This window comes from Gadus morhua, chromosome 14 (genome assembly GCF_902167405.1).
Source record: "Gadus morhua chromosome 14, gadMor3.0, whole genome shotgun sequence".
NCBI lineage: Eukaryota > Metazoa > Chordata > Actinopteri > Gadiformes > Gadidae > Gadus > Gadus morhua.
This window is the reverse complement of record NC_044061.1, coordinates 17,991,291-18,011,760: the sequence shown is the minus strand read 5'-3', so window position 1 is coordinate 18,011,760 and position 20,470 is coordinate 17,991,291. Positions and strand designations below refer to the sequence as shown.

Genomic DNA, 20,470 nt, shown 5'->3' with positions numbered 1-20,470 from the left:
ATGCGGACTGAATATTATTATTATTTTATTTTTTATTGAGGCCTACTTTTTTGCATCACGTTTATGTTGGATTTTCTTTTCTATTTGCAACACTCACATGTTTCATTATTAATGTGTCACGCTTGTGTTTCAGGTTTCCGGACTTTTCCGCGATGCCAGCATCGGAAACGCCATCCATATTGTGGTTGTTCGTCTCATCCTACTGGAGGAGGAGGAGGTACAAAGAAAAAAATATTTTCTTCCTTACTGCATAAGTTAAAGGGTGTCTCTTTGAACACCACGTGGGATGTTGATTAGCTGGAAATCAGCTCTCTTCATTATCCGACTGGGTGGACGCTCCAACGTGTGATGTCAAGAGAGGATCGATTTTGTATTGCTTGTACTTACTAATAACCATCCACTGCTGGTACGATAAGGGCCCTCTAATTACTACTCCCTGTGATGGACCATCAGAGAGAGAGATATACATATAATGTACTTCATCTGTAGAGGTCAAATTCAGTTGCAGAATATTGCATAGGGCATTAGAAAGAGGAGGCAATCCGTCTATATGATCCTACACAGAAAACAGAACATTTCCTTTGGGCATAGCACTATTTATCTTATCCCATGCTAGATACAATGGCTAGCTCCTTAATTGATGTCATCTTAAGGCCTCATTCAGACCAAATCAGGCATTGCAGTGATTCCCACAGACTGCGATGTGTCTCTTCATGGCCCATTTGTGTGATGTCATGTTTAAGGTTATACAGTTTTGGAAAGGACAACACAGCGGCAATCATTCTCTTCTATCTCCACACTTGGTTGGTAATTTACGGAATGCTACAATGCTAGCGTTGCAAGGTAAATAAGGTCATTTTTCCCATTGGCATTTTCCAGTCTGATTACCCACCTTAGGTGATCGGCCATCCCAGTATGGCCTCAGGTGGCGTTTCATGCCTTTCTTTCATCGCTGCATGCCAGCTGCGTCTTTTTCCGCATTCCCATGTGGTCCCAACCACCGCAGCTCAGGGTTATCTCCTGATTTGCTCTGAATTGGCCTTGGCAGTGGCGCAGGTATTCACTTATGGTCTGAAGTCCCACACCAAGTCATAAATCAATGTGAATCACTGATTTATGATCAGTGATTCAATGATAGAAACACACGGTTATCGATGGCACATTTCAATGATTTTTGTGTTTAGTGTATTAAAGCCCCCAATTTGATATTTCATTCAGCATATTTCCTGTTTTATTTAACCCTATTTATGTGATAAAGCCGTTCCTCAATTGCTAAACAAGGCTTACCAAATATCACCAAATAATAGCCTATCTATCCAGCAACAGTGGTGAGCCAGTCGATTGTCTAATCCCTGCACTGGGGGTTGGGGTTTTATAAGAACTGTGATGGGAAAAACAATCACCCAATAGAAACAGTCTCTTATAGTTTGACAAGCAGCATTTACTTATATTGGGGGGATGTATTGTACAACTGATCACGAAAGCCATCATCCAATCCAGTCTTTTTTCTTTGAATTTCTCGTCAATGATCTTGCATCTCCTTACAAGTATTTTGTTGGGAGTGGGTTAACAAATTAAATGCATTTAATTATGTGATTATTTTGACTTCATTGATTTCCCGGCATGTGTGTCCGGTAGTAGAAGTGTTTCAAAACGAGAAATAATGTGTTTAAGGTCTGCCGGAATGTATCATTTGTCAACCACCCACTCCCTCCCCCACCTTCCCCATTCCAGCGCCACCCACCCACCCGTCAGCAGCATGGCTCAATGTGGGAAGAGATGTTTCTGCAGTCTGCTTTAGTAATTCTTCTTTAATCCTGAGTTCAAAACCTAATCGAAGTGAGGGTGTGACATGCATAAAGCATTGTGTGCACACTAGGGCCCGACCGATATTGATTTTTGAGTGCCGATGGCGATTATTTTCAGAGAAAAATTACGATTACGATTTAATCGGCCGATTAAAAACAAAACAAAAAAACGCATATAAAACGTAGTTTTTGATACCTTAAATATACTTTAAACACTTTTGACGAATATGTGAATTGAATGCAGAACCTTTGAGTGTTTTAGAATACATTTACAGTCAAAAATGAGTGTTATGTAAAATAAATAACTAACTCCCAATGTGCTGCGCTCGTGAGCAGTGACTAACACGTGCGTGCTGAGCAGTATGGTCTCACCGTTAGAGTCTACAGTATAACAAATTAACATGGCCTGGGACCTAAAGAAAAACAGGCACAGCATGCTCAAACAACGCGTCTTGTGTACATTGCTGAGGTGAGCGTGCAGCTGCCTGAGCGAGCGTGCTTTCATGTTGTGCGGTAAAATTCAATCTCCTCTTTTTTACTCCAGCTAAAGTTGTTAGTTAGCAAGGCGAGTAGGAGCGCAATCTGCAGGATACTAAGCGCAATAACATTTAATTAATTAAAAAAAAAAAAAAAAAAAAACGGTTGTAATCGGCGTCTTTTTGGCAGATGTTGATTATTTTCAAAAAGGCTATAATCGGGCGATTAAATCGGCAGGCCGATGAATCGGTCGGGCCCTAGTGCACACACGCAGAGGCACATGCAACCATGTACGCATGGGCATGCAACCGCATGCACGCACAGGCACACACGCACAGGCACACAGGCAATGTGTCACCCATGTAGAGTTCACAGCAAGAAAACAACAAAGGGGAATTGAATTAAACGTATGCGCTCGGAGATGGATGTGTGGGGGAGCATAGAGTCAATGTAAATTGTGAGTTGGGAAAAAGAAAAAGTGACTCTAGACAGATGATGTGATGAATGCATCCTCCTTGTGATTCCAAACTAGCTTCTCCTTATCAATTGCGGGGCAGCGGTAACGGCTGTAGTCTTGCATTTATTCTGAGTTTGAAGTGTTGGCTTCAAACACCTGGCTTCAAAGAGCATCAGAGTATATTTTGCTGGCAGCATTTTATTTCCAGCATGTAGTTATCGTGTTTTATCGACATTCACACACGCTCATGCACCACACAGCGCAAACGCATGCGCACTGCAAGGTAATTAATACAGCTCAAGAATGGCCAAGACTTTTACAGAGAGCTCAATACCAAAAATCCACTCCGCTACACTAGCAAAGTATATTCCTATTAGAAGCCTGAAAATAAGGACTATTAAATGTATTCTTTTGTTCGACTTGCCCTTACAAATTCAGCAATTTCGGTTCACTTGAAGTATGTATATTTTTGTTGTTTGGTCTTCGAGTGTTTGTTGTTTATCCAACAACAATAATGACCCGTACCCAATGACTCCTTCACTGTCTCTGAACTCCTCATGCAGTTGTTACATCCGTTCCCCTCCATGTAATCTGTTGCTAGGAGGAGCTTAAGATCACGCACCATGCTGACAGCAGCTTGAGCAGCTTCTGCAAGTGGCAGAAAGGACTGAACATGAAAGGAGACGACCACCCGCTCCACCATGACGTCGCTGTGCTTCTCACAAGGTACGCAACAAACACCACCATAACAACTACAAACATCACCATAACAACTACAAACATCACCATAACAACTACACTAACAATGTATCTGTGAGGGAACAAGGAGTTGGGCAAAAAGAGCTGCAGGTGGATGTAAAGAATCTATATAGTTACCCTGAATCATATACACAAATGAGATGAATAGAAGACCAAGGTTATATAAATTATGCATACAATATAATATAGAAATATAAATAATAATTCAAAAATATACAAAATGGTCGTACCGTCATGGTAACGTGGTAGCCCAAAATAGTTCACCTAAGGAACAAAACAGTCGGTCTGATATTGTGAACCAGAATGTTTGAGTCACAGCAAACCGTAGGGAATACAATGTTGAGAGGAAACGTATGACACTGCGTTGGTCCGGAGCACCTATTTCTATTGTTTGAATTTCCATCGTTTTCTTCCCTCCTAGAGTGTGTGGTGAGTGGTGGATGATGGAAAGGAAATTGGATTGGAACTTTTAGGGCCCTATCTTGCATCCGGCGCAAGTGACTTAGTCACTGGCGCATGTGTCGTTGCTAGTTTACAACTGGCGCAGAGCGCTCTTTTCCCACCACCGCCACTCGCGGGTAAATTAGGGAATGATCTTGCGCCCCAAGGGGCGGTTCGGCGGAAGGAGGAGGCGTGTTCTGGCGCAAACGAAATTTTGCAGTTTCTGAATACAATTGCGCCACAGACCAGGAAATACCTGGTTTAAAGTCAGTGGCGCGTTGTTCAGATGCTATTTTAAGGGCGCATGCATACATGCGCATGCGATGCATACGGATTGCTTGTGCACCTCGTGCATACACTTTGCTTCTCTCATCTACCTAGCCGCACATTCTTGGTAAATTATTTGGGAAAGAACAGCTGATGCAGCTGTAATAAGTTGTACTTTTAAATCAATGCATCTGCAAACACCGTACAGCAAACACATATTTTCTTGACGCAGACATCGTGTAGGCCTACATGCCCATAACTTTTAGGATTGATGAGTATTTGATCGTGAAAAACATTGTTTTACCGTGAGTGAGTGTTAAAAAGAATGAATGAATGCGGGCGCGCGTGTGTGCTCTGTTTAAACACACGCAAACTAAACACGTAACGCATAATACAATCAATGGCAATGTCTATTACCGCTGGGACACATGCATATTAGGATAGCATACAATACTAATAAGAAACAATGTTTATAATGTATTGCGTATATCATTAAATAGAACCACAGTTACCGCATATCATATGTTATATCATATACGTTTTCTTTGCCGAAATTTATTTGAGGACTCGAGGAAGTTGTGGAAGAAAACCCCTTATTCCATGTGTGAATTAGGCCATATTATTTGGCAATAAACTGAGCCATTTGCAGTTTGAAATTCATGTGCATCTGTCTCATCGGAGACTGCAGACGCGCTGTCAAAATATCAACTCGTCCGATTCAAATGCGCTCATGGCTCTTAAAGGGGATGGGAGCTGGCACTCTCATTGGTTTGTTGGACGTTACGCCCAAACCACACCTACGGGTAATTAGGCTGCTTCAGACCAACCCTTTTGACACTTGCGCCGCGACGCAAGTGTCATTTATCCGCCTGTAAAATAGCGATAGCGCCGTAGAACCGCCCACAAAGCTACTTGCGCTTTGCGCTTCCCACTTGCGTTTCAGACTGTTAAAATAGGGCCCTTTTGTCTGTTTGTTTATTTAAGGTGTAAACCAAATACATGTCACCTCTATAGTAGTCTATACACCTCAGATCTAGTCAGTTTACTTTATAATTTAAATGTTTTTGTTGTGTACATAGAATGTATACATAGAATGTGGTTTCCTAATTAATATGCGGGGACAATTTGTCTGTACAGATTTAGTTGTGATTCATGAAACATTGTTATAGCAAACATCGGCTCTGCCATAGAGGATGGTTGTTCCACCAGGTCTTGTGACAAACCTTTCACATCAGTTGCATGGGTTTGTTAATAATCCCAACCTTTTTTGATCTGCTTTGGTATTTTCAGGTGATACAGATATTAAGGCTGAATAATATTCTTCAAATGTAGGATGCTGTATTCTCACCTTTACAAAAGGGTTGGACAAAATCAATGCTAGATGGAATTGTCCGGTTTGTTAAGACTCAAGGTTAATTGTTAACATTGTCCATGTCCAGAGGTAAATCAGCCATTGTTGTTGTTCAACTTACCTCATCTTACTTTGAATACACGTTTAGAAATTGGGAAGTGACCATCAATTGAAAACCTTTCATATCCCAACAGATTTTGACTTGTTTTGTCCATCCGAGGTAAGTGCATACAAACTGCCATGGCTAGGTGGCTTTCTCCAATAGGGCCCTCATAGCTTTCAATCTGTGTTTACTTGCCACTGCTCTTTCTCAAAGACTGAGCCGTGCACTGAACTGTAAATTCTGTGAGACGATAGTGGCTGGGTTAGTTGATAATCTCAAAAATGTACCTGGGGTCTTAACAAACCGACAAAATCTTTTAAATAGATCAATCATTAATTTAGGGGTGGACGACATTTTACATTCTCTCCAATACAATTATAGTAACGAAGAGATCAGAGTGAGTAAAATCAAAGTACACTGATACACCTCGGGCGTATCGAAGGCTGTTGGCAGTTGTATGGCAGCTATCATTAATTTAAGCCATTCCTAATCAAATTAATGAACGAAAACTTAGTCAAACTAATACTGTAAAAGGTCCTTGCATACCAATGTTTTAACCAGCCAACGCTAGTGCAATCTACAATCATTTCTAAGAGGATAGATTATACATGAGGTTATTGAGGGAATATGTACTTGACTTTTATAACTGCTTATCCAAATGTATTCTATTGGGCCAATTTACTCCCACTACAAATACCTTTTTCCGAAGTCTTTAAGATGGGAAAACAATATGGTCGTCGGCATTGTGGGAAAATGGTGGGATATTCAGATAACATTTTCAGACCAGAAGGATTAAAAGGAAAAGAGTCCTGGTTTGTGATTGTGGCGAATCGACAGATAAAAGCTGTTAAACTGAACAATCTCCTTGCTCTGGTGACCCGTCTCCTGATATGTGAACATAAAAGCAACCTTTCTTTTTATTTTTTTTAGAGCTGTCAGGCGATTAAAATATTTAATCGTGATTAATCGCATTAATGTCATAGTTAACTCACGATTAATCGCCATTAATCGCAAATTCTTTTTCTATGCTAAATATCCCTTGATTTTTTTGTCCCATAATTCTTCTCATTTTAATTCTCTTATCAACATGGTGAAGTGCATCGGCTTGCATTGGCATATACTGATCAAAACAGGACGATACAAAAAAAGAGCCTATAGTGCAATTAAACGACTGCTTTGAACAAATGTAATTTGAACATAGCAGTCAGGCTACTGCTTCTTTGATTTGAGCCAAAGAAAAAAAAAAAAATAATAATTATTAATTATATATTTTTTAAATAAAATAATTGCGTTAATCGCGTGATAATTTTTTTAACGCCGTTAAAATTGGTTTGCGTTAACGCCGTTAATAACGCGTTTAACTGACAGCTCTAATCTTTTTGATCCTCCCTGCACTCCCAGATTAGCCAGAATCCATGCGTGTAAAGATATCATACATTTCCTGTGACGGCCGCCATACAACATAATGACTAAAGTCAGTGCTTAATTGGTAAAGTGGGAGGTACCGGAACGCAGAGGGGGGATGGATCCGGGTGCTTAGTACGGTGGTTAGAGGTAATGGAACAAAAAAAATAAAATAATACTGCCTACTGGGGTTGTGACGTTGGACGATGTCATCGTCCGTCGTGATGGCTGACTGACATCACGATGGAGGGTCACCATCGTGATGGCATGCCCCCCCCCCCCCCGCCCCGTCAGACGCACACTAATCAGTCTCTTATATAGTTAACCTAAATACTTTGCAGGGATTGCTCTGTAAATGAAATGAGAATATAGCTGATGCATATGCATGCTATTTTAAATACGGCAGCCTTTGCCAGAGACGTGACATGTCAGTCTTCCGCGTTCTGATCGCATTTCTCGAGGCGTCAAAATGTACAGCGAAGCTGTACATTTTTGTGCAATTTTTTTGTCATCAATCCCGATGCTTGGCAAGCGTTGATTACGCAGTCGCGCGTGACCGTGACTTTTATTGACTGGGTTGTGCAGAGTGCGACCCTGCAGACCCGCTCAATACCAGAGAGGCACACTGCGGGAAACAGGAATTTTCGTTTCCAAATATTTAGGTATTTAAAAACAAATCTGTTTTAGTGTGTGTATGTTCAATTAAATGGTTTTATATCTTAAACAAATCCGTTGCAAATAGGAGGCGCGCAGGATCAATATCCTAATTAAAAAGAGTTAGTCTGCAAATGCTGACACATTTAGCAGATTGTTAATTGACATGAGATATTGTAAACCTTCACAATCCTGCTCTATATATTTAATTTATCATAATTTCTATTAACTTGTGTGTGGCGCACACGCATGTGGTCATGCTGATAACCGTTTTTTTTATCTCTGCTTGCGCCTCAGATGCGGCGAATTTCTAAAGTGTCTGCTCTGCGTGGTTGGTTGGCCCGCAGCTTTTCAGTGCGTCAACAGATCTCCGACACTTTCAAATGACGTTAAACATTAATAAACAACATGAAATTATTCGGATTTGTTCTGTAAATTAATATATGCATATTATTATTTCATTTTAAACATGTTTGTATTTTTATTTTATTTTTTGAGATGTACCGGATCTGCCCAAATAAGTACCGGAACGCAGGGAGACCAAAATTAAGAGGCGCCGGATATTGTTCCGGCAGGATCCGGTGTGGGTGTCGGATTGACTCGGCTGCCAGATCGACTCGGGGTCCTAGATGCACAATAATGACGCACTTCCTGTAAACGCTGTCTTTTAAATGTGCGTTTAATTAATTCCAATGTTATTCCCAAGTATTAACAATCTCCTTTTGATTATTCTAATCTATGAATAATAATCGAATGTACAAATTATTGTTGCCTATACTTGGGTTATATATGAAAGAAGAATCTGTTAACTCCATTCACTGAACGGGGCGATCCGCTTTATTTCCAGCACTCCCAACACACAGAGTCAAAACAGCGATCCACACGCAGGCACTAGGGGTTACGCATTCATCAGTGCTTTTAGACGTGTTTCCAATGGCTTTGTTTGTGCGAAAGAACGGGCTGCGTTCAATGAAATCAGAACCAAAACAGATTGAGCCTTCTTTTTATATCCATGATTGAGCCCCTTTATAAAAACAACCCTTCCAGGTTTTGTCCGTTGGCTTGTGTCGATACGTCAAGTGTCGATACGTCATCTGTAAGCGCAGGACCACGAGTCGATCTGGCAGCCGAGTCAATCTGGTAACCACACCGGCTCAAATGAACCACTGACTAAAGTTAACCTTGAGGATAAGCTCTCTGTCTTGAAACATTTAGAGTTACTGTTGGCATGGAGAGCGATTTTTTTTTCTCACCTCGCCTTTCAGTCGCAAATAGCTGTTCTTTGTGGTAGTGCAACGATAAAACATATGAGATAGGATTAGGAGCGAATAAAAAGCTAAACGATTGTTGTTGCTCCTGTCACACCCCCGCCCTGTCCTGCCCCTCCTCTTGACAGGAAGGATATCTGTACATCCATCAACAAGCCCTGTGAGACGCTGGGTCTGTCGCATGTGGCAGGCATGTGTCAGCCCCACCGCAGCTGCAGCATCAACGAGGACACTGGGCTCCCTCTCGCATTCACCGTCGCCCACGAGCTGGGTCACAAGTAAGGAAGGGGCCCCAATGGGGGTTGGCAGTGTTGTGCCTGAACGCGTTCATTGAACGATAGTTCATGAACTCGTTCATATTTTGGGCGAACGTGAACTGAACGTACTGTTGTTCTCTCAGTGCTGCATCCCCCGTTTTGTTGCTATAGTTTGTTGTAGGTCTATCCAATTGCGTCCAGGGGCATTTTGCGCTGGGTCAATTGGTGACGCCCTTTGGAAATCGAAAATGAACGGAGAGGTTCCAGACTAATTGCGGTGTGCAATTAGTCTGGTGATGGCAGGTTAATGTTTTACCGCGTATTTGAGGTCAGTACAGCTACAGGGGCATGGCCAGGTAACTGTTAACCCGGTATTGACTACAACTCTGGGAAAGGTTTATTTTGCACTATAGAACTACTTTCAACCACCAAAGGGAAAATGAAAATGAAGGCAATGGAAGTTGATGCTGTTGCTAATTGGCCTAATACCTGAAGACGGTGCTGGTGTCGATAAACTGAAGTAGTGGATAATCATTTTCCCAACAGACGCATTTTCAAGGCCTCTTTGAATTATAAATAAATCAATGCAGTGGCTTCCTGATTTAGCTTATCTTCCCTCTGGGACCAATCAGCAATCTCCAAATGCTGACAGATGACAGAAAACTTTGGGCGATATCTGATCTACTATAAGGGTTAGGTCTAGAAGGCCCAACCCTTATAGCAGCATCAGATGGAATTAGTGCTAGAGTATTGTTGATTAGTGATGCACTGAAATGACAAAGAAAGTAAAAAATATAAATTGACTCTCCAACACCTAATTTGAAATGTAGTAGTGGTTGGAGACTTCATAGTGGTTGGAGACTTCAACCGAGCTTAGGAAAGTTTTGCAAAAATTCTATGAACACATTAAACACGGGAGGCGGAATATGCTCGGATCACGCCTACATGCACAGCTCTGCGACGCTTGCAAACCCCTGCTCCACACACCAGTCTTATATTCTCCAGGTGCCCGCCTACAAGCACAAGCTGAAAACGTCATCACTCATTAGCTGTATTAACTGCAACTGTTTGAACTTGTTACCGGTATGAAAGACACCTGCCACACACTCAATCAAACAGACTCCAACCACTCCACAATGGCCAAGACAAAGAGAGCGTTTTAAGGACATCAGGGATAAATTGTAGACCTGCACAAGGCTGGGATGGGCCACAGTACAATAGGCGAGCAGCTTGGTGAGAAGGCAACAACTGTTGGCGCAATTATTAGAAAATGGAAGTTCAAGATGACGGTCAATCTCCCTCGGTCTGGGGCTCCATGGAAGATCTCACCTCGTGGGGCATCAATGATCATGAGGAAGGTAAGGGATCAGCCCAGGACTACACGGCAGGACCAGGTCAATGACCTGAAGAGAGGCGGGACCACAGTCTCAAAGAAAACCATTAGTAACACGCTACGCCGTCATGGATTAAAATCCTGCGGCGCACGCAAGGTCCCCCTGCTCAAGCCAGCGCATGTCCAGGCTCGTCTGGAGTTTGCCAATGACCATCTGGATGACCAAGAGGAGGAATGGGAGAAGGTCATGTGGTCTGAGACAAAAATAGAGCTTTTTGGTCTTAACTCCACTCGCCGTGTTTGGAGGAAGAAGAAGGATGAGTACAACCCCAAGAACACCATCCCAACCTTGGAAGCATGGAGGTGGAAACGGCATTCTTTGGGGATGTTTTTCTGCAAAGGGGACCGGACGACTGCACCGTATTGAGAGGAGGATGGATGGGGCCATGTATCGCGAGATCTTGGCCAACAACCTCCTTCCCCTCAGTAAGAGCATTGAAGATGGGTCGTGGCTGGGTCTTCCAGCATGACAACGACCCGAAACACGCGGCCAGGGCAACTAAGGAGTGGCTCCGTAAGAAGCTTCTCAAGGTCCTGGAGTGGCCTAGCCAGTCTCCAGACCTGAACCCAATAGAAATCTTTGGAGGGAGCTGAAAGTCCGTATTGCCCAGCGACAGCCCCGAAACCTGAAGGATATGGAGAAGGTCTGTATGGAGGAGTGGGCCAAAATCCCTGCTGCATTGTGTGCAAACCTGGACAAGAACTACAAGAAACGTGTGATCTCTGTAATTGCAAACAAAGGTTTCTCTACCAAATATTAAGTTCTGCTTTTCGGATGTATCAAATACTTATGTCATGCAATAAAATGCTAATTAATTACTGAAAAATCATACAATGTGATATTCTAGATTTTTGTTTTAGATTCTGTCACTCACAGTTGAATAAAAAATTTGACTTCTACATGATTTGTAAGTGGGAAAACCTGCAAAATCGGTAGTGTATCAAATATTTGTTCTCCTGTGTGTGTGTGTGTGTGTGTGTGTGTGTGTGTGTGTGTGTGTGTGTGTGTGTGTGTGTGTGTGTGTGTGTGTGTGTGTGTGTGTGTGTGTGTGTGTGTGTGTGTGTGTGTGTGTGTGTGTGTGTGTCTGAATATACGTGTGTGTGTGTGTGTGTGTGTGTGTGTGTGTGTGTGTGTGTGTATATAGTGAAATATATTTCAAAAGCAAGTGTTTGTTGGTCTTATTGTCCACCCTGATCAATTTATGCACCTTGTTTGTTTGTGTGTGTCGTGATTCTTTCACAGCTTTGGGATTCAACATGATGGCAACAGCAACGACTGCGAGCCCATCGGGAAGAAGCCGTTCATCATGTCTCCCCAGCTGCTGTACGGCACCTTGCGGCCCAGCTGGTCCCGCTGCAGTCGCCAGTACATCACCCGGTTCCTGGAGTAAGCCATAGCAACATCTGAGGCTGTAGGAGCCAATGGGGGTTACCAGTTGATCTCTGTAGGGGTCTGGCAGTAGTAGTAGTAGGGGTCTCATGGGGAGCCCTTATGGACGATCAAGCTGTGGGCTTTGATAAGCATGACTTTAATATGAATATTGGTTTTCTTTGTAGATACATATGTTAAATTAAGCAATGGAAACCTAAATGGTGCTCAAAAAATACGTCTTGCTAAAAATCTATTGGAAATTGAGGCAACGGTATTAGTGTTGACCTTCATCTTCCATTCTGCTCCCCCACATTCAAACGGCCTTTCCGCTCCCCTTTTTTCTAGTCTTTTATCTCCACCATATCATTCACTTACACAAAAAGAGTGTTACAAATTCACTTCAATGTTATTGTGAAAGCATCAAAGGGCCATGTCTGCTCTGCTGAGCAGTAAAATAATCACAATTGAAAAGAGAAGAACCTATCTTCGTAAATGTTTATATTGTTGATCTAAGGTATGAATAGAAGATTAACATTAAACGGCTCTTAGAAACGTTATGAGTCACCTTGAAAACAAGGAATTGTTTCCAAGAGACCCTTTTACGAAGCTCGTTAGACTCCCCCTCTCCTCTTATTATTTCTTCCTGCTCTCGTTTCGACCGCTTCCCCTTTCATCTTCCATCTTAATCCATGTCTCCATGTCAGGATTTCTTTCCCCCATGCAGGTCAGTGCAGGGCAAGTATAATACCCTTTCCCCCAGTAGGCAGTATGTTTAGCCGGCTGCTCTTCTGTGTCATGTCGACTCGTCGACCTTGTCCATCACCAGCCTTATTGTGGTTGGCTTTGTCCTTCACCTAGTGCAGTGCATCCACAAAAGTATGGCAACATGCTTAAGAATCCTCCTTTGCCATCTGTTTCATTGAAAAGGGTAGTGGAGTAAAGCACAAAGGTTCCTATTGTCTCCCCCCCCCTACCACCACCCTTCTGCTATGGGGTCAACCCCCCCCCCACCGGGCCCACCACACAGTCTGTTTCAGGAGGAGAGGTCGGGTCGTAGGTGTTGGGCAAATGATGTGGAATGCAGAAGGTCATGCTGGTTTTGATTATTATCAAATAGACGTGCTGCACATAAACACAATGACCTTTCACTGTTGAGAGACAGAGAGAGAAAGGAGAGCAAATGTTCATGTTTCAGAAGAGGGACACCCTTGTCACATATTTCCTTCTAAAAGCATCCTCTTCAGTGCTCATTGTCCCAAACATAATTTATATTGAGGCGACAACTCTGGATCATGCAAGCCTGTGCTCTTTCATTGATAATGAAAATGATTTCATAACCTCCATATAAAACAGCTTGTCTAAAAAGCTTCAAGTGCTCCTTAAGCTACTGTTGCTGTTTCCACAAACTGCGTCGTGAAGAATGACAGCATTACACTCAACAATGGCCAGTACACTCATTATCCTCTAATCATGAATGCAGTCCTGGGCCACTGATGGGTAACATTTTAATTGCTGCTGTTGAATGGTCAGTGTCAAAGCCCCATAACGAATCATTCTTTTTAAATGTGACTCAACCACTTTTTAGCAGGCTGTCTGATCCAAAGAAAAGTTGGCTGCATGTTTTTAGAAGTTCCACACAGTTACAGGGACTTCACTGGTCCAGTCTTATGTGGTGGACATTGGTAACTAAGCAGTGTGTGTTGGAACACTTAACCACAGCCGTACTAGTGCGGTCTTGTTCCTTGAGTCAGTGCTGTCTTGGGACTGCGCTGCAATCAAACATGTTGTATACAATCCCATAACAACATCAAAACTGAGTCCTTCAAAGTACCGTCTTCAGAAGGGAAAAGTATGTTGCTTGCATGTAATATTTATCTTACAAATCTATGTTTCTATTGTCTTTATTTATTTTTTTGCATGCCGCTCTGAAACACATGCCTTCTCCTTGTTTATGTTTGGAGAAGTCACCACTGAAGGAAAGCCAAGAACACGACTGCATATGGCTCTTCCTGTTTGTGGTTCTAACTTTAGTTTTGATACCTACATTTAAGTGTAATTCAGTGGATTTAGTATGTTCCACAGGTGTAATATTTCGACCATGGCACTCGAAAGAGAGGGGTTACAGATATAGGCTCAATTAAGGGCAGCCAAGAAATGCCTCCCTGTTGAAATATGCATACCCGCCACAGATAAGGCAGTTTTATTTGTTAAAACGAGGCGATTGGAGGTTTTCCTAATTACACGAAAAGTTTGGAGTGAGATTATGTGTGGTGGTTGCGGAGTGATCAAATAAATGGGTGAAACGTGTTGACCCTTCACCCAACGCAATCATTATGGATACTTAAAAAACAGTTTCCATCAATATCATATATTGTTCAGTGTGTGTGTGTGTGTGTGTGTGTGTACACAGTGGGGAGAACAAGTATTTGATACACTGCCGATTTTGCAGGTTTTCCCACTTACAAAGCATGTAGAGGTCTGTAATTGTCATCATAGGAACACGTGTGTGTGTGGGTTGAATGGCGACTTGGTTGACCACGCACTTTTAATAGTCCACCTATAAGCGGCTGGTCCACTAAAAGCTTTTTCCCTTTTCCTACCCCGCCTCCTTTTTATGTACTCATCCACCGTCTTCTCCGATTCCTCCTCCACTGTCTTCCCCGATGTTTCCTCCACTGTTCCCTCTACTATTTCCTCTACTGTTTGTGTTTCCTCCACTGTCTTTTCCAATACATCTTCCACTATTTCCTCTACGGTCTTCTCCACTGCCTTCTTCACTGTCTTCTCCCCTCCCTCCTCCACTATCCTCTCTACTGCCTCCTCCACTGTCTCTACCACTGTCTCTACCACTGTCTCTACCACTGTCTCTACCACTGTCTCCACCACTGTCTCCACCACTGTCTCCACCACTGTCTCCACCACTGTCTCCACCACTGTCTCCACCACTGTCTCCTCCACTGTCTCCTCCACTGTCTCTACCAATGGCTCCTCAAGTGTCTCCTCAAGTGTCTCCTCAAGTGTCTCCTCAAGTGTCTCCTCAAGTGTCTCCTCAAGTGTCTCCTCAAGTGTCTCCTCCACTGTCTCCTCCACTGTCTCCTCCACTGTCTCTACCAATGGCTCCTCAAGTGTCTCCTTCACTGTCTCCTCCACTGTCTCCTCCACTGTCTCCTCCACTGTCTCCTCCACTGTCTCCTCCACTGTCTCTACCACTGTCTCTACCACTGTCTCTTCCACTGTCTCTTCCACTGTCTCCTCCACTGTCTCCTCCACTGTCTCTACCACTGTCTCTACCACTGTCTCTACCACTGTCTCTTCCACTGTCTCCTCCACTGTCTCCTCCACTGCTTCCACTCGAAAACACCAGCCAGTCTGATTGCTCGAAAACCTGAGCTCATCCGATTGCTTGAAAACCCACCAGCCTGTCTGATCACTTGAAAACCTGAGCTCATCCGATTGCTTGAAAACCCACCAGCCTGTCTGATCACTTGAAAACCCTAGCCAATCTGTCTGATCGGACTGATCCCCTGAAAACCCCTGCCAATCACAGCGCTTGAAAACCAAGCTAATCAGATCGCTTAAAAACCCTGGCAAATTAGATTGCTTGAAAACCCCAGCCAGTCAGATCACTCCAAAAAACGAAAAGACAAATATTTTTTTTTTATCATGAAATCTCTGTAAGTCCTATTCATTCATCATATCAAGTCATATTTAAAATTTGATATTTGACAGTTTTGTTCCATGCAGTATAGGAATATATGAATGTCTGACTAACTAAAAATAACTAAAATATGTTTCTAATCTAGAATGATATTCTCTGTCAAGCAAGTCGGCGAGGGCTTATGAGGACCTTTTGATGGAAAATGAACACGTTTTAAATGTTGATTCAAAAGACACTAAAAGACCCGTTGATGCGACAGAAGAATTCCCTCTTCAATCTCAGCCTTATTCCCAAAAGCTCTCAAATGTCGTTCAGTATGACAACTCGAGCCCATGCAACTTAATCAACCTTAGGTTATAGTTTTAATTCAATGATTTTGATTAATTTAAGGAGTTCTGCACACATTGATTGTGCATCATTGGGACAAATACATTTAGCCAAAACAACAATTGAAGTTTCAAAAAGGAGACACCAATAATATCAAGTAATAGCTGTGTTCGCTGATAATTTTAATTGCCCACACACTAATGATGGAAATCACTTGACGGCCCTTAGAAAATGTATCAACCATGTCAGAGGTTCATTCTCAGGTTTGAAAAAAGGGTCGGAAACTGATTATTTGCCTGGTACTTAGAATTGAAGGGCTTGCCATCCATTTATCTGGAGGGTTCTATGAAGACCTCTATTAAATCCTCTGTCAGAGGGATGAGGGACAATAAGAGGAGATGTGTCCCAGGTAAGCTGTAGATTCTGAATGATTTTGGTAAAAGATTCAAATAAAACACATTTGGTTCAAAATTGAACCACAGATTTATTGGAAAACTGAAGAAATAATAAGCATCATTTTGGTAAGAGTGAGCCGGGGACAACAAACTGCCACAATGGGGGGCACATGAATAGAACTCTGCGTAGGTGTCTGCACAAATTAATACTCAGTGAGAAAGTCTGAAATCGGTACAGAGATTTTCAAAAACCGTGCATAGCTCTACATACATAGGCCTACCCATTATCCTGATAATGTGCCCAGGTTAACAAGTTTAAAGCCCAAACCCTGTCAACTTCTATAATTGACCATACATTCTAGGTTCTAAGAAAGCCCATAATTACAATTCAGAATCCTGTTTGTGGTTTCATTTATTTATGTATACAACAGCAAAGAATAAAATGCAGAAAATGGCTTGTTCAACTGAAGTGTATCATGGCATCTAATGTAGCGCTGAGTCGAGCAGATAATGCCATCCCGAGTATCACAACCCGGGTATCACGCAGCTATTGGACTGGTACATCCTTAACCTGTCTGTTATTCACATTTGCTGTCTACTCAAAAGCCCCTCATCACAAGTTTTTTTTACATACTCTTTCTTTCAGATTTTCGCTAGCGGTGCCGTCATATCAAACTGACCTTCATCAATTCGTAAACTTTGGGGTGTCTAGGCTGCGTGAATATATGCATATTCTCACCTCACATGTCTCTGAGGGCACTTTTCTGCACAGCAAAGCTTATTCAACTTACCTCAAAATAAAATCATCTTTTAAATAGTTCAACAGAAAACAATAGGTTAGCCTAGCTCCCTATCTCAACAAAAACAACAGAAAATGGGGCACCAGTTAGAATCGGTTCAGGCTCTTCAGCAGGCAGTTCAAAAGCGAGTCATTTGTTAACTTGGCATGGACCCATAAAAACAGTGGGAACTCCAAACCAGACACATAGGACGGGCAAAGAAAGCAGTAACAGAGGTAAATAAAACACCACACATAGCCTGCACAGGATTGAAACAGTGCCCCTTGCCTTAACAGGGTTGTCCAGCATAATGTTTAAGTCTCATTGATGATGATGATCACCATTTAAACGTCAAAACCATGCAGTTTCATTTGACCCTCTACTCCAAGTTATGCTTGTCTAGCGAAAACAACCTCAGATCAATATTTGTGTTTGTTTTGTGTGTTAATTGGAAAGACTGTATTCTCAGCGGTGTGTCTCTCACAGTCGCGGCTGGGGCTGGTGCCTGGACGACCCACCACTCAGGAACGAGTTGTCTCAGACTCCCATGCCCCCGGGGTTGCTGTACAGCGCTGCGCACCAGTGTCGCCTGCAGTACGGACCTCAATCTCTGCTTTGCGATGATGTAGACGTAAGACCACATTTTTTTTACGTTTTTCCCAGCTTAAGCCCCATAACCACTATTGCACATTTCAGATTTTTACTTCACTGGTATAAAATATCAAAGTGTAGAGTCATTTCTTCTAATTCTTTTAACAATTAACAGTTTTTTGTTTTTTTTGTTGGGCTATGCTATTCCCCACTATTCACGGAGCCTGAGGGGAATAATTGTTTTAGTATATACTATACGTGAACACGCCAAAAATAAACAAGATAACTCTTTTTGCCGGCATTTATTTGTTTTTATTAGAGGTTTATTTGTTTTGTGTTTTATTAGCGTGACGAGCCGACCGTCATGTGCGCTCCCCATTATGAAAACAATATCCCGAGTTTGAGATCTCAATCATGGGATATTTCCCAATATCCCGAGATTGCGAACCAATCCTATTGCGCCATTTTAGGAGGTTCACGTGTAGTATATAATAATGTCTGATATAAGTAGCAGCTCAATTATCATGCTCTGGGAAGACGCCCTTAAAGAACAGTCAAATTTAATTTCTAAATAATCAATACAAATTGCAGAGAACAAAACCGCATGTCCATTCTTCAAAGCAAATATGTTGCATCCTCTAACCCCCTAACCCTAAAAAAAAACACTATATGGTTAATTTAATTGCCAACGACCAATGGTTTCTTGACCAAGAAACCTAAGATTTACGCCCCTCCAAGATCGAGTATAGTCAGGTTTTCTGACTACAGAGCCGAACATTCCAAGGACGGAAGGTCTATTTTATGAGGATGTTCAGAAGAAACATAAGCAGGTATAGGAGGTAATAAAACAAATTAAAGACAAAAAACTGACTGTGGCAGGCGTAGCGTGGCTCCATGAACGAAGATAAATCAGCATTTGCCGGCCAGCCGCCTGTGGCTTAAATCGTTTATCCTGTAGCAGATTGCATCAGACACTGATTGGTAATCAGCCACAGGTGCGCTGGTGGCACAGCATGTCAAAAACCAGGAGCGGCGTGATGCCATGGAGTTGGGGGTGGCTTGGGCACAGAGAAGGCAGGTAACGGGAGGGAAAACCCGGCTCAACTTTATTAGTTACATTCAGCAGCTGCTAACAAAACCCCCTGCTGCCTCCAAATATAAATGCAACCGGTTTTGCCAATGCTCACTTTGTTAGAAGCGCAACGACAACAATGTATCTCCTGACAATTTAAGTTGAAATTGAAAACAATTTCCTGAAAAAATAGGGTTAGAATTAGATTAACTCTACGTGGACCATAACCCCCCCCCCCCCCTGCACCTCTGCACCCCCTGCCAAAAATATTGCGGATATGTGACACTTGTCACTAACCGGGAGGCAAGAAGAAATATTTTACTAAGGAAAATGACAAAAATATTAAAGCACAGTGGATACTTTAATAGGTCTTTTTAAGTGTTAGATTACTCGTTACTGAAAAAGGTGGTCAGATTAGAGTAACGTGTTACTAATGATGCGTTTCAGATACCTTGTATACACCACCCGCAAAAGTTGCTCTTCTGATGTATTTCCTGGCTTGTAGCATTTATAGCGTTCCCTTTTGTCTTTGTGATTGTGTCATATCATTGGCTAGTCATTGTTATTGTAAGCTACATTAGCCTATTTAGCAAACGAGCTTGAAGACAAACAATACAACTTTACATTGCATGGCACGCACAGCAAGACCGTGCAATGCATAAATTGGTGTCCGGAATTAAGTAGCAATGTAATCGAGTGTGTAAGAGCATTTAAAATCGTCATTAAAATGACCAATGTGGTACAAATACAAAGAAAATACATTTCTTTACGGACACAGCCAATTTTTGTTTTCGAGGCATACGGTCAGCCTCACTAAACTCTGTATACTCTCAGAATTCAGAGTTCCTCCATGAAATGCCGCAAGAAAGCTGGGAGATTTCCCCACTTGCAACTCGTGCGGATGGTGTACGAGGCATCTCGAACACACCATAAGTAACGCATTGCTACCATCACTGGGAGTAGGCAGGGCTACGCAGGGAGAGAAGACCTCTTTAGAATAATTTGCACACTCCAAATGTTTTTTTTATTTTTTATTCAAGCCACTTGCATGCACGAATGAGTAGACGACATCTCAGTGAAGGCTACTATTTACAAGTGCAAAAACACCAACATATTCTTTATTTTGCCTACCACGTGCTTTTTATCCAGACGAAAGCCTCGTAAGGAAAGATCCTCTGATGCTTTCCCATAGATCGCACCATCTTTCAACGTCTTTGTTAAATACGACTGCATCACCTTCTCTCCCATGATGGTCAGCAGCTCGCGGATTTCACCGTCTTCCCAATTTTAAGTACTCATGTTGATATTGTCTGTTGTCATTACAACCAGTTAACCTGCTCTCTCTCAGCTGTATCCTGCTTTAAAAAAAAAAATCCCGGCTGTGGTTCGCACATTCAACAACTCTACCCAAGTCCCGCCTCTGAAACCGCAAATCCGTCCAATCGCATATCCCCAAATATATGTAGGGTCCAAGAGGGTAAATTGGGGTGCGAAATCAAGCCGGTATATTACCTCGGTCTGTGTAGACGTGCGGATCATGCCGGGAAAAAGGCGGGAATAAGAAGGACATATTTGGCAGTGTAAAAACTTTCAGGGTTATCAACTTGGCTTCCTTCTCTTGCCACCTCAAGGTTCTT

At 42.4% G+C, this 20,470-nt stretch overlaps 1 protein-coding gene across 3 annotated transcripts in view; it reads left to right on the top strand.

The window, feature by feature from the left end:
* Positions 1 to 20,470, top strand: part of adamts7 (a disintegrin-like and metallopeptidase (reprolysin type) with thrombospondin type 1 motif, 7) — an 89,184-nt gene that overhangs the window by 15,135 nt on the left and 53,579 nt on the right. For all 3 annotated transcript variants that reach the window (XM_030376330.1, XM_030376329.1, XM_030376331.1), the window contains exons 5-9: positions 134 to 217; positions 3,344 to 3,468; positions 9,118 to 9,267; positions 11,883 to 12,026; positions 17,657 to 17,801. In XM_030376330.1, coding sequence (XP_030232190.1) covers positions 134 to 217; positions 3,344 to 3,468; positions 9,118 to 9,267; positions 11,883 to 12,026; positions 17,657 to 17,801 — 648 coding nt within the window. The remainder of the gene's footprint in view (positions 1 to 133; positions 218 to 3,343; positions 3,469 to 9,117; positions 9,268 to 11,882; positions 12,027 to 17,656; positions 17,802 to 20,470) is intronic.